This window comes from Triturus cristatus, chromosome 4_1, assembly GCF_964204655.1.
Source record: "Triturus cristatus chromosome 4_1, aTriCri1.1, whole genome shotgun sequence".
Lineage (NCBI taxonomy): Eukaryota > Metazoa > Chordata > Amphibia > Caudata > Salamandridae > Triturus > Triturus cristatus.
The window spans coordinates 1259207111-1259232718 of NC_140585.1; the positions used below are offsets into that span (position 1 = coordinate 1259207111).

General features: G+C 44.8%; 1 protein-coding gene across 1 annotated transcript in view; it reads right to left on the reverse strand.

Annotated features, from left to right (window-relative positions):
- The window catches only part of SMUG1 (single-strand-selective monofunctional uracil-DNA glycosylase 1), a 121964-nt gene that overhangs the window by 17287 nt on the left and 79069 nt on the right, over nucleotides 1–25608 (reverse strand). The window contains exon 2 of the mRNA XM_085654732.1: nucleotides 11100–11399. Coding sequence (XP_085510858.1) covers nucleotides 11100–11396 — 297 coding nt within the window. The 5' untranslated portion in view covers nucleotides 11397–11399. The remainder of the gene's footprint in view (nucleotides 1–11099; nucleotides 11400–25608) is intronic.

The window sequence follows — 25608 nt, forward strand, 5'->3', positions numbered from 1 at the left end:
CCTAAAACGGGGTAGATCACTTCCACAACTCTTTCCTAGATGGACAGAGATGCTGTGTCCAGCAGCGAACCTGACTTCACCAAAGTAACTTGCGCAATAGGCCTGAAGTTCATCAGCTCAGCACTGTTCTCCGAACAATCAAACCAGGCACTCATACCTTCAGCGTCTGGCTTTTGCCAGAAAAGAATACTATAATTTTGCTACCTTTCTGAAAAAAAACTGGGCTAGGACATTAGAACCCACCTCTAAGGGTGCAATTGATGCTGAGACTGGAGCGTGAGAGTGAATTCGCAACAGCAAATATTCCATGGGTAGAACTTTGGGCAGAATTAATTTTACCCGTGTAGAAGTCACGCCGGGCTTTCTTAATACTACAGTGGTAGATTTTTAAAGCTGCCAGATAATCTTTTTTTTACAAGACTGCATCTGGCTGGTGCTCTTCCAAAAATGCATGCAGGTAATTTTTATGTTTGACTAATGACCTGCAATTAATTGCAAAAAACGTATAAGTGTGCTACTGTATATGACTTACTTTGACTTCTTTGCTCGTCATTTATGGATTTCCAAGTGAAAACCCGCAGTTCTTACAGCATGTTTCTGGCATTGCAAGGTCTAACATATGCTGACAGGCACAAGGCAGTGCCTTTACAAACTCCAGGAGATCCCATCTAGAATAATGCCAAGGGATTCACTCCAAACCACCAGGAGTCCTGGCCCCTGGCGCCGTCCAGGCGCTGACAGGCTTGCCTTTGGCGTGCCAGTGGCGCAGGAGTGCTGGCATGATCTTTAAGTAGCCAACTGGGAGAGAGTCCTAGAGCGCTGACCTCCAAGATGGCGGCTCAACCAGGAAGTGGGGCAGTCCATTTCCACCTATCCATTTCCACACGAACAGTGATACTGCAGAGAACTGAAGGGTAGGTCTCAACTGAGGCACACAATTAAAATAAACCAACTTCCTCTTAACACAACCCCCCAAAATGGTTAAAAACTGATTTCAATTAGGGCAGCGTGCAGAGCGGCTCTACCTGCAATGATGACATGACTGATACATGCATACTTTTTATTATTGTGCTCTGTATATCAACATGGAAAAAAAGATGCTTTTGTCACTATTTTTTTTACATAAGATGTTCTATCTCCGTTACCACATAATAAAAATAACGTGTCAGATGGATAGCACTTCATACAATACTTCTACAGTTTCGTACTGCTAAAAATAACAGGTGTATTTAAAGTCACTAAATTTTGTGCTTTGGAAGGTTGTAAGCCTGAGCCAGCTTGGGTGGAATTTGAATTTGTAAACTTCAGATCATGCACTTTACACAGTTAGCTACATTGCCGTCTATATGAACCCTAGATGCCGTTTTTATTAGAATCCAATTTAACCCCAACTGTTTTCAAATTAAGACATGAAAGAGTAATAGTCTAGTGCCTTGTGAGCGGCGTAAATTCATGTTCCTAGCTAGATACTGTACAGAATGCTCCATGGGTGAGAGCGCGGAATATTTAACCGAAAGGCTGTGAAACACATGCCTCCCAAGTAACTCAGAGGTCGACTATTTCCGACGTGCAGCACTCTCAATACAAAGTAGCTAGGTGCACCCACAGTTTTTTAAAACAAATTCTGGGTGTGTGACTTGTGCTCAATACTGTAGAGAATTTAGAGTTTCAGACACGTGACTTGCACAGCCTTTGCAATCCAGAGCCTGTCCTTCCGGGGCGGGGCCAGTGCTACGTAAGGCCACAGTTAGCGGATGAAACGGGTAGCAATGGTGGTGGGCGGCATCATTCTTGAACGGGGCGGTGCCCTTCTAAGAAAATTTGTTGACATTATACTTTTTTTTATTGCAAACTAAGAACTAATTAAACCTAGGAGTTGTATTATTTTTCATGCATATCAAAACACACAAATAAGCATTGGGCCAACAAGTTGAACTATTGTTCATGCAAATCATTAGCTGCTCCATAAATCCAATACAAAAAGGAGACCTCTGAACCGATGACCAGTGTCTCTTGTCCCCACACCCCCCCTCTAAGAATCGTGACAGAGAGCAAGCGCCATCTTACATCATTAATGTGCAGTCACTGCCCTTGATTACACAGCCCTGCTGCTTTGTCCTATCCCTCTGCTCAACAGTATTGATCAGCTGGACCAAGCCATCAATAGCATGTCTCACCTACCCCTTCTGCCAATTAGCAGATTAACAAATGCTGCTGCTGGCGGAGGCGCGCCGCTCCCGTCACAGAGTACGGCAAACAAACTGAAGCCTGGTCTTAAAGGATCCCTTACCCTTGGGACTCCAGGGGTCAGACAGTCGGCAGGAGGCGAGCACCTCAAGGTCTTCAGCTCCTCTATTCTCATCTCTGCTCCTCCACTCATGGTCCACACTGTGGCTGTTGTCAGCAGACATCCGCCTGCACTGCACAAAGGGGGGGGGGGGACTCTAAACATGGCTGCCTAAGTGAAGCTCCACCAGCTTACACGGGCTCAATTTCTATACAGGTGTCTTACAAAGCGCTGCATGCCAAGTCTACCAACTCTCATGGACATCAAGTAAATGGAGCTAGGCGAAGGCGATGTCACCCACTGCTTGACCTCTGCTGCCCCCGGGACTCTTTTCAGCGTACATAGAGAGGAAACAAAACTCGACAAACCCGGCTTACTGTCTGTAATTTCCCTGCTTGCCTTGACCATGGCCCTTAAGCAATGAACAGTATTGTGCTGCGGGGCCAAGAATAGGGCATGTGCCAATCCTGCAATGTCTAAAAGGGCCAAACGGTGCACCAAATCACTTGTGCCTGCTCTGTAATTTTGGTGAATAGATGCCTAAGCAACGTCTCAACTACTGCTCTGACTTCAATCAGGGGTATATTCACTCCTAAAGGGCACCTAGGCAGTCCCTTCTCCCACCCTAACCATTGCCATGTCTATGAAGAGGAAGCACCTTGTTTGGCATGTGCTTCCTCTTCATAGTAACAGTCACAGGCCATACACCCCGGCCCCATGCAAATGTACCCAGCGACAGCGTTGTCCTATGAAGAGGTAGGATTTCTGAGGCGCTTCCAATCTGTGAGCCTGCAAATTCTACAAAGTTCCTTCAGAAGCTAATGAAGAAAGCCAACGTTTCAGGTTCTCACCCCAGAAGCTGAAGTGCAGACTTGAAGTGCTGGCAAGTAAGAGTATTCGTTCACCGACGGCGCCCCCATCAAATATGGCCCCATGACGACAGTTGGCTGGTGGCAAAAGTTTTCCTCCACCAAGGCAGACAAAATTAATTTCAGCCAGGGCCACTGGAATTATACGATTGTGCGGCCACAACGTTTTTGGAAGAATTATGGATTTTCCGTATTTGACACATAATCCATCATCTGCAGCATATTCTGAAGATTTCAAGAATAAAAAAAATGTCTAGCTCAAACGGTTCAATAGTTGCTAAAAATGCAGCCACTCGTGTTTCCCTGCACATCTTTGCAACGGATGACTGGTCACATTTCTGCTGCTTATTGCTATATTTAAGTATTAAACGGGTACCAGGGAGGTGCAACCTATGTCCAGACAGTGTTAACAAATGTAAAAATTACCAACTAAAGAAACAATAAAAGCACAAAACAAGCCGCATTATACCTTGCCTTTTCTTGCTGCATAATGTCAACCCTGCCGTATAATTTGGCCCTCCCCTGCCGCATAATTCCATTGGCCCTGCTTTCAAACATGCTGCCTACGATGTCCCCACGCAGATCATGGCCCCCAAGGAATGTGGGTATAGTGCCTAATTGAAAACTGTAGAAGATGGCGGCAGAGTCAAAAGATATTCTTATACGAAGGATTTACCTCCTGATGTTATGTCTTACAGGGACGAGAAACACCGGGCAGCTGGAACACAGGCCAACGACAAATAAGGGGGCCTTTATCAGAGTTACTCTGACCGCTCCTTGTCCTGTCGGGTAGAGTCGGTGTGCGGATAATCACATTCCCCATGCACGGGAGGCGAGCGGCGGCCTGTCGGTGGCAGGTACATTGACAGGAAGAAAGACCAGCTCTGGCCGAGGAGCTGCAATTACCAGCACACTCATTTCTCATTAACCGGCGGCAGCTGATAAATCAGCGAGATTTAGACCCGCGCTCGAGCGCTGCAGATGCGGGGCCGCGCGCGCACCGTTCCCTGACCTGCGCTCCCAGGATCCTCTGCTTCTCAAGGGCGGGGGGGGCGGCAGTATTCAGGAGAGGTACTTCTTCACACTTGTAATAATCCTCCAATTTCACTTAGACTGTCTGCCTTACAGATATGGGGCGGTCCTGAGTTCAGCTGGTGCCCACTGAAATGTGATAGAGGCCTGTGCTAATGCCCCAGGGTACTCTAGGCGCCTACTGGATATGCTACAAACTTAACTAGTACTTGCCACTCAGTTAACAGTATCATTATTAATGGTGTTTTTTTTTTAAAACGTTTCTTTCGTGGCATTTCGTCAAATATAAAAGCAGGTCTGGGCAGGCACGCCCCGTCGCACGGAGGCATAACTCAAAAGATACAAGGTAAGGTGACGTTGCCCACTCCCATCAAGAGGTACACATTGTTGAGTAGTGGGGCAGTCACACACGGCATCACAAACAATTAGAATTACTCCTTCCCCATCCCAGGTGGGGGAATGCGCGTGCCCGACCACACAGACGAGAGACCCACACATGGACAACGAAGTTGAGTAAAGAAACGGATAAAGAATACAAAACCATGACTCAACATGCGACAGGCATAATCATAAACCCTTATCCACTAGGGCACTGGATTCGGAAGAGAGGATGGCCAAAGAAAAGACGAAGTCTCAGGGAAGCCGGGGTGGGGAGCAGTCAGCACCATCTAATGTAGGCGCATAAGGTGTGGTCTTCTGTAGAGTGCAGGGAAAGAGGTGGGCCCCCACTCCAAGTCCTGTCCCGCCTAGACAGGGTGGATTAGGATTAAAAATTGGCCTGGGCATGCCAAAAAAAAAGTGTCCACATTTGCATGTTACCTTTCCGCAAAACACTGCCTCTGCAAAGTTTTATCAAAAAGAAGGGGCGTAGGGGGGGAATCTCTGACAGAGGCATGTTTTTCTTAACTTTACTAAGATAAAAAAAATGCACAGATTAGTTCACACTGGTGAAACACACCTGAAAACAAGTGAGGCCACTTCTGCTCAGGCCCCCTGCCCCCGCTCAAAATGCATACATTAATGGGCCAGCTCAGCAAAAGAAAGGAAGTGACACGTCTGCCCGTTGATAAAAGGGAGGTAATGGATGCCGGATCTGCCTCCAGAAAGGCCACTCAGGCCTCACTGGGCCGCTGGCGGCACCCGAACAACACAGACACCACTAAAATCATCCAACAGACTGCCCAAAAAAGCAGCCCACAACTGGAACTCAGATACCGGTCCCTCGGTCTTTGAACGAGTGCCCGCCTTACAAATACGACCCTGCCCCTATACCCTCACGTGCTGCCAAGGGCAAGGATCTCCACTTCATCATTAGCCAGAAAGGCCACCATCACTTCCACCCAGAGACCCACAATTGGCTGTCTCCACACCTCCACCTCTCCTCACCCTACAGAACCACAGCCTCTTCCCTGGCCAACAGCTCCAAAGACGAGCACCAGCAAGTGTGCGGGGGGGCCTCCCGTGACCTCCAATGTAGGGCAATTTCCTGTTTTGCCAAGACCATGGCTAGGTCGTCAAGGAACCTGTCCCAGACCCTGTGCAGTTTGTTCTGCGGATAAACGCACAGCAAAAAAACTACAGTGGCACCAACATCTCTCCCACCCAGCGCGCGCTCCACATCAGTGATCACTGCACTCCAGAATCACCTAATCTCAGGGCTTTTCCAAACAATGTGTAGAAACCCAGCATCTCTCAGGGCTCATCTAGGGCACTGCGTGTGTTCCGCCTTCTGCATAACATTTATTCTGTGGGGATTCAGATAAACTGCATGCATGTGATTAAATTGTGTGTATGTAAAGTGGGTGTTACACAAAACTTGTGGACCTGCTCCATAAGCCAGCTTCCACTCCTTGTCCTGGAGCCTCCTGCCCAATGCTGTCTTCCACCACTCACATCTACGAGGGAGGTCTTCCGAGATCATTTCTAGCACTGATTTGCAGAGCCACAAGACCAGCTGGCACCCACGGACAAAGGTCAGAAGGACCTACAAGGACTCATGAGTCCGGGGCTCCGCCGGACCCACAGCCTCTGCATGGCCGCCCCCACCGGACCATATGTTTATTGAGGAACTGAGCACCAGGGAGGCCAGCTTTCTGCATTAAGGAGTCCAGCGTGCGCATAAAGCCCTCTGCATAGAAGTCACCACAGTTTCTATGACCACCCCAAGCCACTGTTCCAGTCTGCGCTCTGTGAAGTATACCACCCTACAGGTAGGAAGTCCCACCAGCGGGAACGCTGGGGCATAAAGCACTGGGTCATGTAAACTTATCACTAAGGCCCTCCAGCACCTCATCGCGAAGGTCAATAGTTGCAACAACAGAGCTTTCCTATGAGACTGTCCCAACAGCCAAGCCACAATGGCACCCCTCCACTGGGGTTCATCAAATCCCCCAAAATCCCGAGCATCTCGACCTGCCTATTGGATGTGTCAGTCCATTGCAGAACAGGGAGCATCATTTCAACCCGGGAACAAGTTGAAGGCTAATGTTTTCTCCCAGTTGGTCATAAGACCCGATGCTTCATCCAGGTCCTCCAACACGGACATGCACCACAGTATACCCAAGTCGGAGCGTCGCAGATAAATCAGCATGTTGTCAGCATACAAGGATACTATGTGCACTTCATTGTGCAAAAGAATCCACAAGGGGATGCCGTCAATCATCATTATACTGGCAAAAGGTTCCACCACCACCACAAAAAGCATTGGTGAAAGGGGGCATCCCTGTTATATTCCCTGGAACACCCTAAAGGACTTAGATATGCCATCTCCCACCTGCACATGAGCCCGTGCAGCTGCATACAAAAGGGCAATCCATTGGCACAACTGTGGACCCAGGTTCATTCTTCTTATCACCTCCTTCAAATAAGACCATCCCAGGATGTCGAAAGCCTTGCACAAATCTACCTAAAGAACCAGGACGCCTCAGGCATATTCCTCTGGCGTCTCATCCAGGAGGCGAAACAATCTATGGATGTTGTATGAGGTGATGCTCTGCAGGATGAAACCGTTCTGATCACCATGGATGAGAGTCACCAGATGATCATGTAACCAACCCATCGATATTTTACTACTATCTTGTAATCAATGTTTACCATCGATAATGGTCAATATGTCCATACCTTAGAACGATCCCCCCACCGGCTTAGGCACCAAAACAATCAAGGCCTACAGAAAGGTAGCCAGCAGTTTCCCCACTTCCAATGATTGGGCATAAAGCACAGGAAGTCTGGGGGGGCAGGTCCAAATAGAAGTGCCCTTTTTACTTTGGTGATGAAGAGCCTGGACTGCTGCATGTCCATCGTATCGTCCAGGAAAAAAGCTACCAGGACATTGTCCACTTGACCGGATGAAACTTTGTTGTTATACTTTGTCGCCGATCGTGACCAGCATATTACGGTCCGGCTACAATCGCTCAAATATACTTATATATCGGTCGTTTAAACCTATTACAACGCATCGAGATCCCGTACATATTTAAATTAGTGAAGATATCCTTATATGGAATAATGACGTAGAGAACACCATTTCTCTCACAACTCCTGTCAATCAAGAAGCCATCTCTGGTCTTGTTATACATTGCACTGAAGAAGTCCTCTCTCAGGACGAAACGCGTCGGCTGTGCTGTGTTGCAATGTTCAATGTCATATGAACACGGAATAAAGAGATAAAATCAAGGAACTTCCATCCGTCTATTAATTGGAGTTGGACTGTATAATTGTTCCAATTGATTGGCTTTGCTCTAGTGTGGTGCACCTGTGCTTTTGGTTTATTTAATTAAGTTCCTGCAGGAACAAGCATTGTGACAGTGGGTGCCGTCCGGTGTGCACACACACCCTTGATAAAAAAACATAAAAGGGATATGAATTTGGGAGTGATATTGGGTTAGGTGCTGGTAGTAAGAAGGTTCCACTGTCACCCTCAGAATTATTCTTGCATTGTCCACTTGAAACCTGCCCACCTCTCAGGATTGTTGCAGGATGTGATCCCAGTCTCGATAGTGTAGCAGGCATGCCACCAATCGGCGTGGCTGGCTGCCCAGGGGGTGGCGGTTGAGCCAGGACCCTCTGAAGCCCTTTCAAATACGAAGAATTTGGACAACTCCTGCGGTGCCAGCATCGACACGAACCAGTCATGTCCTGGTCCTCCGCCTTTTCCAGAAGCCCAACAATCCTCACGTTATTCCATCTTCCAATGATCTCTCACGAGTGTCCACCCTCCTAGTGAGGTCTCGCACCTGTGTCTACAGGGCAACTAGGCACGGTGGGACCGCCACTGCGAATGCCTCAGTCTCCGTAACTCTAGAGCTCATCTTATGGTGTTCGTAACAGAGGATCCGCTGGTCCACCACAAGCAATTCAATCTTTTGCTAATGGCCTACAGAATGTGTGCCAGAGAGATGTCCATATGTCTGCTAGTGCCCCAGCAGCAGGCCCCCCCCCCAGCACTTTCTGCCACACCTCCTGGTGGAGCCACCTGCGGGGGTGTACTCGGGACCAGATCTAGAGCCCACCGTGGACTCTTGCAGCGTTCTGGTACGCCCCATCTCGAAGGAGACCACGCTCTGGGGAAAGTCACCCATCCGCAGGCAAATGGAAAGTTTCACTCAGGCAGGGATCACTCCAAGAAAGTGGCCCACAAATGGAGGGGGCACCAGGGGCACTGTCCTCCAACCCAGGCAGTTTCAGCAGCAGGGTGCGGGAAACCACAGTCACTCTCCTGCATATGCATGCAGGCAGGAGCACAACACAGCCCAAGAGCAGGGAGGGGCACCCCCATAACAATAGCGGTCCCTCATCATTTCATTACCGGTCAACGTCTCACAGGCAATGACAGTCCACTGTCCAGGAAAGAGGGAGTCCCAGCCAGCTCCTCACAGAGATTCTCAAATGTTCGGGCCTCACCGGGGAGATCAGCTCACTTGTCCCTCAGATACATCACATTCCCCGGGGGCTCTCCCCACTCAGTATCTGTAGCCCAGTACCTCCAGTGAGTTCAGCAGCAACGCCAGGCCGCCTCCTGCAACCCCTCATGCAGTGCCCAACAAGCCACTGAAGTCCTCTCTCGTTTTAGCCTGCTGTCGCAGCCTCACAAGCGGGGGTGGAGGGGACCTTCTGCTGCAGCCTTCCCATCATTGTGGTGCACTGCACACAGCAGTACCTGGCACTCTGGCCCCACCCCTCTGGGAACAGCAGGTGGCACGCCCTTCATCTAATGGAATAGCGTGGCTGCCGGCAAAGTTTAACCACGATGCAGCCGCCATTGTGGGTCACGGACCACCAAGGTCAAAGTCCCCAAAATGTATCACCAGGAAACCCCTGTACCCCCGAGGGGAGCTCTGATGCTGGCAGGAAAGTGTGGGGGCACAGCACAGCGGCCCTCCGTGAGCCCCGTGTGCCCCTCTGACACCCGCTGTGCGGGTAATGTAGGGGCTGCCAGCCGGAAGCTCCTCTAGGGTGCGGCCATCTTGCGCTGTGGTTAGCCATGTTTGAATATAGTGCCTCCCTTAACAAATACAGCCCAAAAAACATAAATCGCAATGCTGCTAATTTCACCTGCCAAACAAAAATAAACATCCTGCTGGGATTCAACCTGCATGCTGTACACAGATTTCTGTGGCAAGAAAGCACCCGCTGAGATGACAATCACTGCTGATGGAAAGCAGCATTTGAATGTGAGCTCTTGCCATTTGCAAAGCCTTCTTGCCCACCTCTTTGGTGGTCAACAAACTTTAAATCAGCCCAGCAGGTCGCTCAGAGCAATTCACTGCTTGTGCGATATTGAAACCAGAGTTTCTTCATTGGAATCAACTGCTAATGACCATCTGTGGTCTTTGCCAATTTTACTTAATTCAATTATGCCAGTGTATGCATGGGTCCTCTCCAGTACTGTGTGAACAGAGGCACCACACCAAACACAAAAGCACCACCAGTGAAACCTAAAGTCCATTTAATAGCTTCTAGTTTGTAAAGATTCTGACAGCTACTCATGAAACAGCTAATAGAACTTTTAAGAAAAAGGGATATAAAAAGCAGGGATGACTCTGCGTACTTACAGGTATTGCAGAGAAATCCTTTAAGCTAACTGCAGGGCTTTGGAGGGCACGAGTAATAACATGCTTTAGTCCCGTCCAAGATTAAAATTCAATTTTCCTCTGTCAAGTCCAATCCATCCCTTTAGCCTCAAACAACAAGACAAGCCTTTAGATTGCTGTACTATCTAACAGAAATCGCACATTATTGTTAGTATAAAGTGCAGACCGAGGCGGTGGGTGAACTTCAACAGATTTCTTACCTAGTAAGTAAGAAGACGTGAAATTTGCAGATACCAGCAAGTCCTCTTACCCCTCAACATTCACTCTGACATCAACTACGGGGCCACTCACCTTGCAAACTACTCCTCACATTCTGAATTATATCCCTCATACAGTCACAACACAGTCAAAGACAGACACACAGACAAACAGACACACACACTCTCTCTATTCAGTCAAACGGATGCGTGCTTGTTCCATATCATAATGATATTAATAATTATTATGTAAGTATACAAATATTTATTTCCCGGTGGTGCTGCAGAAAACTCTGCTTGGAGAGGAATAAAATGGAGCAGCATCAGACTTTAGAACCTGAGAGTTTGCACTCATGAAATTAAGGGAGATCAGAAAGCGACATAGCTAAATATTGTGCGAACGGCCAACTATGAGTGAAATATTCAGATTACATACCAACAAGTGATAGTGCAAACTTTTCTCTCCATCTGGAGGAGCCCAGGTTTAAGGAGTACAATAAGTGCAGTGGGAGCAGATTCACAGATTCGGCCTACAAGCATGTTAAAATGGGTCCTAGTCCTGAGGTTATGCGGATTTGGGTTTTTTTCTGTGTACCTTAAAGGCTTTAAATGGAAGGCTTACCCCAGTCTGGGCCATTCCGAAAGGGCCGGGGTTCATGCCCAGGAACAGCACCTCCTTCTGGGACTTGCAGTATTTCCTCACATAGGCTTGATGGGGGTCCCAGGCGTACTCCAGAGGGTTGTAAATGTACTGAACCGGCTCCTGGAAGGACAGTGCCTTTAGCCGGACATTGAGCTCCAGCTCAGCCTGCAGGAAGCGGTCAACCACACTCTCCCCTTCCCAGAGGGTCTTCATTTCAGACTCAAAGCGTCCTGGCTCATTGGCGATGCCGAGGGAAGCCGCCAGCTCCACCGCCATCTTCTAAAAGGCAGAAGGGAACAAAATTCTGTCAATGCAGAGAATGCTCCAAACCGGTAATGGTCAGAACTGAAATCATAGTGCATTGAAATAGAGGAATTGATGCCAAACCTCAGTCTCCAAAAGAATTGATTAGTGCATGCCGTACTGTTGTTTATTTGCAGTTCATAAAGACTGGAAAGCTAGAGTGGAAACAAAGTGCTTCACATAGCACCACACAAGCAAAGCCAATCCCAGTATTGAATGAGCAAGTCATGTTGTGTACATAGTACCGGGATAACAATAGAGGAGAGCCATAGCGATCCACTATATCGAATGACAAAGTGACATATTTCATATAGTACCCCAAGTTAACATTACATATGAACAAAAGCAATCAAAAATATCGAATGAGCTATTAATATAGGTCACACAGTACTAGGACAACAGGAGACAAAGGAATAAACCCAAAATATCCGTTAATCAAGACAAATATTACTTTGTACGAGGTTACAAGGGATTTGGGGCCATATGTATGAAACTTTGGTTTTGCGATTCTCAAATAGCGACTTTTAGAAAATCGCTATTTGAGAATCGCAAAATGCTATGTATGTAGGATTTGCAAATAATTTTGCGAATCCTACATATTCCTTAATTGCGAATCGCAAATTGCAATTCGCAATTAAGGAATACCTCCCCATTCATTCCTATGAGATGGGAAGACATTCTCAATTTGCGATTCTCAATTAGAGAATCGCAAATTGAGAATGTAATTTCAAGGGTGCCAGGGTGTCAAAAGGACACCCTGTTGCACCCCTCAAATGTACACGTGTGCACATGTGGCACACATACATGCCCTAAGGGCATGTATGTGTGCCACATGGCACTTTGAAAAATGCAAAAAACGTGCATTTTTCAAAGAAATCGCAAATTACCACCAACTTGAAGTTGGTGGTAATTTGCGATTCCTTAAGGCCAAATTGCACTTTTTCTGGGCCTCTTACATTGCATTTAAGGAATCACAATTTGCGATTCCTTAAATGCATTAGCAAAATAAGGAATCACAAATTTTGCGATTCCTTATTTTGCGAGGCTGTTTTCCTTTCATACATCCCACTTAGCTAAATTGCGATCACAAACGCCGAAATTCTGTGAATTTCGGCATTTGCGATCGCAATTCTGAATGATACATATGGCCCTAAGAACCGGAACAATGCACGGTACCGAATCAGTAAGTTCGAGATGATACTAGGAAAAAGGAAAATATGTACACAATATAAAAATACTTAATGGCATGCTGACTAAAAAAGTATTTAGAAATAGAAAAGCAAATTTATGTTAAATAGTGTAAAATAATGGACTACACAACTACAGTGATCATTTCAGGTGGCCAATATGTACAAGCCCTGAAATCAGCAGACATATAAAATTTCAGCTCTCCTTTCAATATTCCAAGAGATAATATACTGTATAGATAAACAGATGAATGGATCTCCACACAATGGGCCGCTCCCAGATCCAGTTATTGTCACTGCAGTGTAATGTCCTGACTAGGAGCGGATGAGACTTGACAGACAAATATTTGCCACAAAGGTCTCAAATCATTCCAATCAAATAATCCAGCCACACCCACAACTTTCACAAAAGATTACACATTTTCAGGCGCACAGTCACATAAATCCCCATTGTACATCCTTTTCTGCACAAATGCATGCGCTTAGCCAGCTATCCGATGGTGCTGCAATGCCATACCCGACTGCCAAATCATTGCATAGGCTGCAGCAGCAACAACAAAAAACATCCCAAGTCTCAGTCAAATCTCTAGAGCTTAAGGGGTTGGTGAACATGGTGTCTGATCTTAATGTAGTCATAAACAACTGCAAGCATCACCACAAATGACTCCCAGTGTTCTGCAAAATGGAGGTGAATGTTGATAGTAAGTGATAAATCATTTTCCACTGGTTTAACGGTCGCCACAGAAATATTTGTGGATAAATTAATTGTGCAAGTTGTACAGTGACCACAATTTATTAACATTTTTATGAAGATTCCTAGTTTTTAAAAAGATACTGAACGTACTTTGATTAAAACTTAGCTAGCTTAAATTCATAATTTGTACTTACTAAAATATTTTGATGTGTGGGTAGCCTTTTGGAAACATAATATCTCAAATCTAGGATAACGGAACAGTGGATGGATGGAGGATGCCGAAAGGTACTGATTGCTCATGCACAAAAATGATGCTTTCTTTCGAGACTGGGAATACACAATCACAGTCTAGTTTTTCTTGCAAAATTCATGTTCTACCAGAAATTGTGTCTATTAAATTTACTTTCCTTCTAATTGATTTAATCTGGGTAGTTTTTTTGCAGTAATGTTGTACGAGACCAAAACCCACTCTTTTACACCATGGCCAATAAGATTTTAGACCGGAAAGAAATAGCTCCTTTCCAACCAGAAACAGAAAGCTACAGTGGATGCAGGTTAAAATCTACCTACTCATTAACACAATCTAAGTGTCTAGCAATGCTGTGGTCATCAAAGAACTATTTCAATAAAATGAAATGAAATACCAGTATTTGTAAAGCGCACAGCTACCTAAGTGGTGTCCCGGCGCTGGTGGCCCTCGGGAAGATTAAGCGAGCTATTGCCCAGAGTCACATGGTGCTGGGCTAACCTGCGGCCGGCACCGGGGATCGAACTGTGAACCCCGTAGTCCGGAGTCAGGCACCCTGGCTCCTACGCCACACCTCTTCCACTTCTCAATATATGTTAGAGTGTGATTACAAGGTGTCCGTTCTTCAGGAAGACTAGTACATGACACGCACATTCCTGCCGTGGCCTCTGTATTTATGATCACAACTGAACACTTAAAACTTCGAACTCCTCTTACCTTATTGGGTTTATCTTCATTGCCCAAGAAGGTGCAGCATTTCATGACCAACTACACAGTTATTCAGGATAACTAAAATTGCTCTTTTTGAACTTTTCTCAAGCAAACAATATGCAAACTGGTTACGTTTTAGTTGTTTTCAATTGAGTAGTTGTACTTTTAAAATACTCTTTAAGTAATTGGAGTTGTTAATGCAATTAAGAAACTTCTTAATGTCTCCCTTTCTACAGGATACCCCTCCCATTCGCCATGACTCTTGATTCTGTCCTGTCATTGTCACTGCCCCCCTCTCACACCCCCCAGCATTACTATACTTGTGTTTCGCCTGAATGATCCATTTCCCGGCCTTCTCTACCCTGCTATGTAGTCTAGTGACGCCTTCCCTCTCTTCTTTTTCCTCCTGTCATTTTTCCTTTCTTTTCTTCTCTCCATCTATGGCTTATTTTCTCACCCCTTTCCATCTTTTTTCTTACTTTCTTATACTTTAGTAATATTTGGTATTGGTACATGTATCACAAACAGCATTTGTATCTTACTGTGGATTTATGCTGGACTTGCATGTCACTAAATTTGCTGAAATCTCTTTTTTGTAACTAAATTTATGGCAATAAAATAATTGATAAACAAAAAAAGCAATTAAGAAATTTGACCTATAGCCAATGCGCCATTTTACCCAACACCAACCTTTTCCTATTGGTCATCTCTCTTACGCCCACCTTTTGTTGTCTCTTGTGGATCTATCTGGCAGTCTGCCAAGATCAGTACAGACATAGATTTCTAAACAGAGCTTCAACCAAGACTATTGAAGTAGCACACTGGGCTGACTATGTTTTAAGAGGAAACCAGAATAGTAAACAACAGTATTCATATACTGATGCAATAATTACATTTATTAGTGTTCTTTGGCGTTATCAGGGTTAGTGAACACTTGTGTGCAGTTATATGGTGGATACCATGTTTATAAACATAAACTGCCAGTTTGCACTAACTGAGACAGCACAAAGCCAAACAAGATCACATCTGCTCTGAATATAATGTACAATAAGCGCTAAAGCCAAAGCCAATTCCTAAATCACTTTGGAAAAGTGACTCTGGAGACTTCTTGACTTTGGTCTTGTGTTTAAATATATACTTCCCTGATTCCTGTGTTCTCTTGCCCTTTTAACATTGTACAATAAAAAATAGTGACTTTCTTGCTGCAGTATAACACTGAATGATTACAATTTTCTCTTCAAACAAAAAATGGAAGAAATTAAAAAAGCAAAGGGCAAAGCTCTCTAGAACAGGATTTTACTAGAAGGAAGAATAGGTGGGCTGAAGAGAACATTGTAAGCTCCTAAATCATGCCGGTTCAAATAACTGAGCAGTCGGATCACAGTAATACGTATGCTTTCGGAAACTGCCCATCATCAGATCTCTCTTCCTGAATAGCTCCTCACACATAGGTCACAAATTACAGCAAACAATTTCTCATCAAATAAAAAGCCAGTCAGACTGACAATAACACAAAAACATGGCCATAAAAAAAGTAAAATTGTGTCAAACTAAACAAGTCCCAGATGTTAGGTTCAGGCAACAAGTGAAGTGTTAACTGGACTTAAGAAACTATTGCTTTACACTGCCACAGATACAGACCTGGGCCTAACAGTAAACAGGCTGGTAAGTAGACAAGAAAATCTTCACAACAACAAGCAAGCATACATAAAGCAATACGTTTTGCTTGTATATTAATTCCCCAATAAAACTTAAAAAGCCTGCTGCAGTTACAAAAAAAAAAACCTAACAAACAAGTGTTGGCAAAGCCAATTGTTTGTGCCTTTGGGATGTATTGACTTTGACATTTCTTTTGGTGATGCTGTACAGCATCGACAAAAGGCATTTCTTGATGATGCTGTGTATAATGGTGAGAAGAAAAAAAAAAGGTGTGGCTACGTCATTTTGTATTCGCACGCATCAGTCACTACACATGGGCATGCTGACAAAATTATGTAGGCATCATTCTTTTTTTTCCCACCGTTCCCTGATGATTGGTGAAAAAAATAAAACAATGTAGGCACAAATGCACTTTTTTCCCTTTTAAAGTAGAGGGGCGGGAAGCAATTTGCTGCCTTTCCCTCCACAAAAAAATGACTAAATATATAATGAAATAAGACTGCATAGGTCGGACAGCAAATGAGGGAACGGAATATGGTTAAAGTAAAAATGAATTTGGGGGGGCAGCAAGGCACGAGGGAGAGAAACATGGGGATGAGAAAAAAAGCACACGAAGGAGAGTGAAAACTGGATAGAGAGGGGGCGAGCAAGTAGTACACGGGCAGGAGAGAGTAACATGGAGCCTTGGAGGGTAGAGAAGCACACAAGGGAAACAGCTGGATAACACATGTACTCTCATGGAGTATTTAACCAAAACGAAAAATTCAAGTTATCTAAAGCTGAGCTATGGAGGGATAGACATCAGTCAATCAGAGAGATGGTAAAGAGGTTATGCTCCAGGGGAGGGACAAAAACAAGATGGAACAAGCACAAATATCGAAAAGAAGCAAGCATATGAGAGTAATAATAAAGCCAACCAAGGGTAAGCACCAGACAGGTTTTGCTGTCTGGTAGGGGAGACTCAAAAAAGCTGCATAAAATGCAACTGTAAAGAATTTATTGAGTGATATTTTTGTGTACATTTGAGAGGTAAAATAGTACTTCATGCACTGAAAATAGCAATTAGTTTCTAGTTACGTATTTGAACACGAGGACAAGCATGATGCAGTCCATCAAAAAAATGTAAGCATACCAAAGGAGTGACAAGAATTTAAAAGAAAAAAGAGCAGCAGGGGATTATCCTGACATGAAAAACGTATGTATTTTAAGAATCTAATAGCTAATTATACATCACAGTTTTGTAATGGCTCTAAACTGCCAACTTTTTTGTTTTGATTTAACAAGATATGGAATGAAATATAGTTTAAATAAATTCTTTAGTGGGTTAAAAAAAATAGAGGAGGAAACGTCTAGAAAGTTAAAACACTGGATGTTTGTCTTACCAGGAAGGGGTGAGCAACTATTTGGTAGGAAATACATTAGTAGATGCCTCTTATCAGAAGCCAGAAAAGATTGGTACACCTGCTCCGGATAAGGAGACCAGATGACTTCATGTCATCAGGAGATCACAACTTCACTCCTGGGCTTTAGTTGAATAAACCATTGCCATCTTATCGTATTAGTCCAACTAAACAAATCCGAGATTAGAAGTTATGCAAATTAATTCATTTTTTAATTACATTTTTAATTAAATTCCATTACTGGAAAGGTGTTGTTTGACTTTGAGTTATCTGTTATCCTGAGGTCATTTTTCTAACGGAAACCTGGCTTTCCGAGGCCTCTGTGGCTATACCGACACTAGCCCTCCCCACAGGATATGCAATATGCAGTTTAAATAGAACAGGGGGGAGAGAGGGTGGTATCGCGATCATCTATAAATCAGTCCACTCGTGCAGTCTTATCCCCCAAGACATACCGGACTGTGAGAGTGCGCTCTTAAAAATCACATTGAGTGCAAACTTCACTTTTTCTGGTCTCCTTATTTATCGCCCACCTGGCCCATCTAAAACTTTCAGAGAAGCCCTGGCGAATACTATCACGGTACTAGCACTCCAGACTGCCAACTTTATTATTATTGGTGACCTGAACCTCCATTTAGAGATGCTGGAATCCCCAGACATTTTAAGTTTCCTTGGGGACTTGGCAGCTTGTCAACTGACTCAATTGGTGCCGGGCTCTACGCATATCGCTGGGCATCTCCTTGACCCGATTTTTTCAAACTTCAAGTCATTGGAAGTCCAAGCACCTCTCCCTATGATCTGGACAGATCACTTTCTCATCTTAATGCGGCTAACGTTAGCCGGCCCTAAATCCCAATCAAACCAGCACCCTTCATTGAATCGGCCTTGGCACAAACTTGACCAGGAGGCTTTCCTCACAGCCTTGAGCACACCACCACTAGATAAAACCATTAATATGGAAGAGGCTGATGCGCTCTTTCATAGGTGGGTAACCCAACCACTGGACACTTGCATTCCTTTCAAACTCACCCACTCTACAGGTGCTCGGGCTAATGCCTGGTTCAATGAGGACTTGACCCTAGCCAGGAAGAACTGCAAGGTCCTGGAAAGAACATGGAGGCGTTCATATGATTCCCAGGCTAAATTACAATATAGATCAGCAATTAAGTCTTACCACAAATTGATGCATAGAACTAGGGCAGCTCACTACTCCAGCTTGATCACTACAAGTACTAATCGCAGCAAAACCATTTTCTCCTTTTTGAAGGATTTGGTTACCTCCCCCTCGGCATCAGGCAGCATTATATCTTCCAGCCAACAATGTGAAGAGCTGGCGAATTTCTTCCTGGAGAAGGTGGCATGTATCTACCATAATTTCAACCATGGCATAATACCCTGCGTCACCGGGAGGAACACGTACATAGGCCCGGAGACCGTCCCTCTCACGTCACTAACCTCTATTCTTCTTAAAGCCTTGGAAGTACTGGTGGTCAAAATAAAATCAGGATCTCCAGTCAACCCCTTAAGACCTGACGCCTTCCGGAAAGTTAAACAGGGCCTCCTGCCTAAGTGTCTGGAGCTGCTCAATCTATCCCTTGCTTCGGTGGTGGTTCCAAAATCTTGGAAAGATGCTAAAGTAGTCCCCTTACTTAAAAGACCAACTCTGGACACATCCAAGTCGGAAAACTATCGTCCAATTTCATTGGTGCCATTCCTTTCCAAAATCCTGGAAGCTCATGTGAATTCGACTTTAACTCACTTTCTGGAAGTTAATTCCATATTAGAAAGCTCCCAGAATAGTTTCTGACCACGATATAGTACCGAGTCTGCACTGCTGACGGTTGTGGAACAACTGTGGACCGCCTTGGATGCCGGCAGAACCTCAGCTCTGGTTCTGTTGGATCTGATCGTGGCATTTGACACGGTATCCCATGAAATCCTGCTTTACCGTCTGGAGGAGATAGGGGTCGGCAACATAGCCTTATCGTGGTTCTCATCCTTTGTGGCCGACTGGACTTTCCAAGTGATAGCTCCCCCTTTTGCCTCCCGTGTCCACCCACTCCACTGTGGGGTTCCTCAGGGATCAGCATTGACTCCCACGCTTTTTAATATCTATATGAGCCTTCTGGCGCGGATGGCCAATGCACGGGGAATCTCCTTGGTGTCATATGCAGATGACACCCAATTGGTGATCACCCTGACAAACAATCCTAGCCAGGATAGAGCGAAATTTAGGAAGACATATTGGCCGTTGCAGAGTGGATGACAGCTAACTTCCTGCAGCTGAACTCAGCTAAATCTGAGATTCTTCTGGTTGGCAAAGACTCCCATCTCTGGGACAATGAATGGTGGTCTCCTGCCCTTGGAGCCCTTCCTACCCCTAAATGTGCAGTGAAAAATCTGGGTATTATGTTAGTCAAAAACCTTAACTTTGAGACGCATGCCAAATTAGTGGCCAGGAAATGCTTCGTGCTACTTCGTGGCCTTAAGCCGATACTTGGTCTATTTCACGCCCAAACGCGTCAGCTGATCATCGAAGCCTCTATACTGACCCGATTAGACTACTGCAATGTGCTTCTCTTGGGTTCTAGTAAGTCTGTGATGAACCCATTGCAGCGGGTCCAGAAAGCTGCAGCATGTGCCACCTTCGCCCTCCCCAAGTACAGCCATGTCTCCATCCTCCTCCACCGCCTGCATTGGCTGCCTCTCGAATATCGAGTGCGTTTCAAGGCGCTCTGCACCGCGCATAAGATTCTGACAGGTATCGGCCCAGAAATCCTGAGCAATTTGTGCGCCCATTATTCACCCCCACGAGCGCTGCACTCGGCGAACTTGCATCTTGCAAAAATTCCACGTATACGAAGGACCCTGATCAGGCGGTCGCTCTTTCAGGCGACTGGCCCCAGCCTTATGGAATTCTCTCCCTCTACACATCCGCAGCAACTCTGACCACCAGGCCTTCAGAAGGCTGGTGAAGACCTGGCTCTTCTCTCAATGCTAATTCCTCGCCTCCGTCCTGCTTCAGCGCTGGGACGCCTCATTGCAGAGGCAGCCATGCGCTTTACAAGTATTCTAATCTAATCCCCGGTACTAGCAATATATGTAATTTCTGTTACTTTAGGATCTTTATGAACCCACTAAAGGAGTAAATAAAATTAACTATTTAAGACCAAACGCTCATACATCTCTGCTGAGTATTAAATTAAAAATCGGGATTATTGTTGAATAATTTCTAATTTGGTTTTTAAGTTAAAAAAATCATGTTCTACCACTTTCTCCTCATTTCTGTGACGAACACTCAACAGAGTAACAATTAAAATGCAGTGCCAGCCAGTGATTTCTACACTGATCTATGCACATTAAGTGAGGAGTCTTAGGGCGAGATCACAATGGACGCATATTTACACAAGCCAGGGCCCCTACTTCACTGTTTGTTCTCATGTGAAAAAAGTAAAAATTCACCAATCTTGGAGTCTTAAAGTTTCTCTATAGCAGGCTCTGCAGATTTTGCACCGTGGTGGATTCTGAGGGAGATTCCAATGCGGACAGAGGTTTTATTCTCCACTGCTCTCAGTAGCTTGTTAGGAGTACTACAGCACCTGCTCTGATACTGCGATATTGTGCTGGAAATTTCAGATGTCTGCTTCATAGTGCGAGGGAAGAGCACAATGTGAAAATTGCATATGCTTCTACTGTGAACCAACTCTACAGACTTCTTACATTAAACCCTTCACAACGTGGTCTCAGAACCAACTAAAATATGAACCATCGAAGCATGAATGGGGAAGCTGGAACCAGAGCACTACCAGAAAATCTCCTGATCAGTAAGGGTTTGCATGTCAGGCCACGAGAACCAACACAAACATGGTAATCAGACATGCACTGCTGTTGGATTTAAGATAGACTAAAGATAATTTCTACTTCTTGCTTGTCTAGAGTACACAGCACCTCTGTGTTCAAAGAATATTCTCCTATTTGTAGGATGTATATCCCATAGTCTCACAATTCATCAGACAATTATCTTTGAATGTCGGCGATGCTCAGCGTCGAAACTCCTGGTCCCAGGCAGTATAACCCAAGTCTGTACCCAGGCAGTAAAACCCAAGTCTGTACCCAGGCAGTATAACCCAGGTCTGTACCCAGGCAGTAAAACCCAAGTCTGTACCCAGGCAGTAAAACCCAAGTCTGTACCCAGGAAGTAAAACCAAAGTCTGTACCCAGGCAGTAAAACCCAAGTCTGTACCCAGGCAGTATAACCCAAATCTGTACCCAGGCAGTATAACCCAAGTCTGTACCCAGGCAGTATAACCCAAGTCTGTACCCAGGCAGTATAACCCAAGTCTGTACCCAGGCAGTAAAACCCAAGTCTGTACCCAGGCAGTATAACCCAAGTCTGTACCCAGGCAGTATAACCCAAGTCTGTACCCAGGCAGTATAACCCAAGTCTGTACCCAGGCAGTAAAACCCAAGTCTGTACCCAGACAGTAAAACCCAAGTCTGTACCCAGTGCATGAACTCCTCTCTTCCCTGTGGAGGCTGTTTCTGACACAGGCGCTCTCCTAAGCAAGCTTGTGTTTTTTACACAGGCTGAAACGTCCGCGAAGAAATGATTTCCTGTACGTTTATCGCACAGGCTGGCCATTACCTATGTAAAGGACCCTCTTCCTCTTCCAAACGCACGCTGCTTATCTCACCGGTTGGAAGCCAGATGTAATTAATTCTCATCTTTATGCAAGCACCTCATCCCAAAGGCTGTAACCTCTGTGTATGGATCCCTCTCCTGTATGGTGATTGACTATCACACAGCCTATAAAGCCTGTTTAAATAATTCTCTCCTGTAAGTAGGCTGCATTCACCAAGGCTGTAACCGCGGTGTAAACAATCCTCTCCTTTTTATCACACCTGATAGTAAAGAATCTTTTCCTGTGCATAAGTTGTTTACCATAGAGGCTGCAACCTGTATGTAATCATACCCAGTATGTCGTTGGTTCATCACACAGGCTGTAAACTCCGTGTAAAGAATCCTGTGCTACATCTAGGCTGGTACTTGAGTGTAATAAAAAGCCGCCTCGTGTGTAGTCTGTTTATCACACAGATAGTTAACCCACCTCAAGCTGTAACGGGCCCTCTCCCGGTGGCAGGCTGCACAATCCGCAGCACAAAAACAGACAGGCATTTAGTAGCCCACTGTAATCCAGTGTAAACAAATACACTCATTCGGGCCACGCAATGCCAGCTGCAGCTGGAAGAGCCTCCTTAAGACAGATGACATGTTTTCGTCCTTGATCGCAGCACTTCCGTTTTCAGGTAATTAATTTCAGATATCTGTTTGAAACAGAAGCTCCCGCTGCCCTGCCCCCTCCCAAACAAATCAGGAGCTATTGTTTGCAGCCTCGTAAATTGCTGTCAGCGCGCCATTATGTACAAGTGGGAAGAAGGCTGCAGGGAGTGAGTGACATTGCAGGGCTGGTGATAAGGCGCGGTCTCTCATCCTCCCAGTGCCTGAGTCAAATGTGTCATTTTACAATTAGCAGCAGTGACACCCTAGTCTCTGTGCGGGAAAAGACGGGACACTTAAGAATTCTGGCACACTGGTGGCGTACCAACCTACTACAAGACCAATAGAAGGGGCTTAATGAAAATGGCGAGGGTCACCTACAATTTCTACTACTACCGGTGTAACTGTCCACAACCAGCACGGAGTGGGGACTCCACCCGTCACATCCAGCAGAACAAAGAACAAGCATTGGCAAAACCAATAGCTCTTGCCTATGTGAGATGTATTATTGGATTTGCTAATGATTTTTGGCTATGTTGCAAATGGCTGAAAATAATGTAAAAGATCTGTATGACAGCTGTGCTAGCCGTGTTATAACACTTTTTATTTTTATTTTCAGTTAAGCTGCTTTAAAGCTAGCCCTGCTGTATAATATGGCTAAAAAAAAATTAACAAAGCAAATTGATGTCGCATAGGCGAGGCTTATTGGCTTTGCCAATGCTTGATATGAAATGCAATATGATAAGTTATAAGTATTTATATAGTGTTTACAATGGCTGAAGTGCTAATGTCATAAACTAGAGAATGCCCTTTCCGAGGTGTTAGTTGTCCAGATTCAGAAACATTTTAGGACCATGCAAAAACCGTGAACATGTGTAATATAAATGTGCTGATGTAACTTAAGTTGTAGGTAGATAGAAAAGTCCGATAGGTTACAGTTTTATTACAGTAATGCTTTAGGATGTGTGTTACTTTAGGTGCAATGGTTACAAAATTACCCAAAAAAGCATTTTTTTTTTTTGCAGAGTTTTATATAGCTCGAACTTGACCCGAATCGGGTATCAGAGCGCTTTACATAGCACCAGTTCAAATCATGACCATCGTAACTGCAAGGTAATTGCACTTGTGACTGCTTGTTAGTAGTAAAATATTGCAATATTCGGGGTTCAATGGGTTTCCTAGCCCTTTTGGCCCCAGTGCCACTGCACCTGCTGCACCATTCAAATCATGACCCTTGTGCTTGCAAGGACAAATGAGAAAATCATTTACATCCAGTAATATATGTTTTCCAAAAAAGGCACAGTTGCAGACAGAATACATAATTATTGTGTAACTAAACAAACACAGAAGCTTTCATAAAAAGTGCCTTTAAACGTATCCAACTCTCCAAAACAGGCTGCCACAAATGTGATTAATAAAGCATATGCTTTACACATCAAAGTGAAAACCAAGCGTTGTTAAATTGTGTTAAAATGTGTCTGGCTCTTTCCTGTGGAAATATCCTATCCTGTGCTTGACAGTAAATGGGCCATAAACAGTGTAAATTGCACAAGATCACCATATGTTAGGCTGATGTGGAGACTGAAATGCTGTTTTGTACTTCATTCCTAAAAAGGCAGTTTCACAAATTAGATGGACTCGCCAAAAAAGAGGAATTTTGAAAAAAATGTGCAAATGTTTTGTGCAAATGAAGAATGAGATACCTTTTGAGATGGCCAAGTCTAAAATAACATTTGAGAAAAAAGGCACAAGCAGGCTCCATGGAAAAAGTATGCTGCAATCCTCTTTCCTACAAACACTTTCACTTTGAAGTCAGCCAAAAACAAAATAAACACCAGGCTCCCACATTTGACCAGATGTCTTCCATCTATCTTTTTGTTTTTACAGCTTCTGGTTATAATTGAGGTCTGGGACTGCTCTCGCCTCGAAACCAGCTAGCGCCCTCTTAGTCTCTAGCAGGGCTTTCTCCAAGTGCCATGGCACTCCAAATATTCATGATCTGCATTCTCCTCTGAGGGTCACCTTATACGCCTCCCACTCTGTAGACCTGCTGTTCGTAGGCCTCTGGTTATCCAGGAAGTAGTGCCCAGTAAAATCTCAGACATGAGCAAGGAAGGCAGCTTCAGTCAGATCTTCCATTTGCAATTTCCACATTGGTATTTTATGTCTTTGTAATTGTTTTCTTAGTGTGCAAATCAGTAGGGAGTGGTCCGCAAAACATTGATTTACATATATTGCAGATTCAAACAGCCCTATATCCTCCTGTCTACCCAACACAAATTATGTTCTGCTATAGGTATTATGTACAGGTGAATTAAATGAGTACACAGAGATCAAATTCTGTTAGGATTTTTGATAATGCTGCCCCTATTCCAAGCTTCAGCTCAGGTCTAGGAGGTTGCTTGTCCAGACTCCAATTCCCCACACAGTTATCATCTGCCTAAAGGATCTAGCATCATTGTCCGAGGAGGCAATTCGCATAATAGAGGGGAAGAACCGTGTATCATCCGCGTGTGGGGCATACGTGTACACCAAACAGCTCTCCACTCCATCAAGGACACCAAAGATAACCATGTATCTTCCCTGTGGGTCCTCAACTTCCTCGTGCAATTCAAATGGGACACCTAGCAAGACCTGGGTCACGACTCCCCTGCCCCCTTGGAAAGTTAGAATAACTTGTGGTGTAGATGTGACTCCATCATTTCTTACCAAGACAAGATACCTCCACCCTTAGCAAAGGAGTTTCCTGGAGTATGGGTATTTGAACATCATGCCTTTTAATAAAGTGTAGACCCCGAATCTTTTGGTAAATGGGTTTAGTACCAAAACATTCCAGGACAACACTTTCCTATTTATAGCTGCCATCTTTCAATCGGGTCAAATCAATGTACTGTCCAACCAGAGACTGCCTGTCTGTGTATCTTAATTCCCCCTCCTGTAATACGGGACCTTTCCTAACTATCCTGTCTTTGTGATAGAAAACATCAGATCATCCAGCCTCCCAACTCC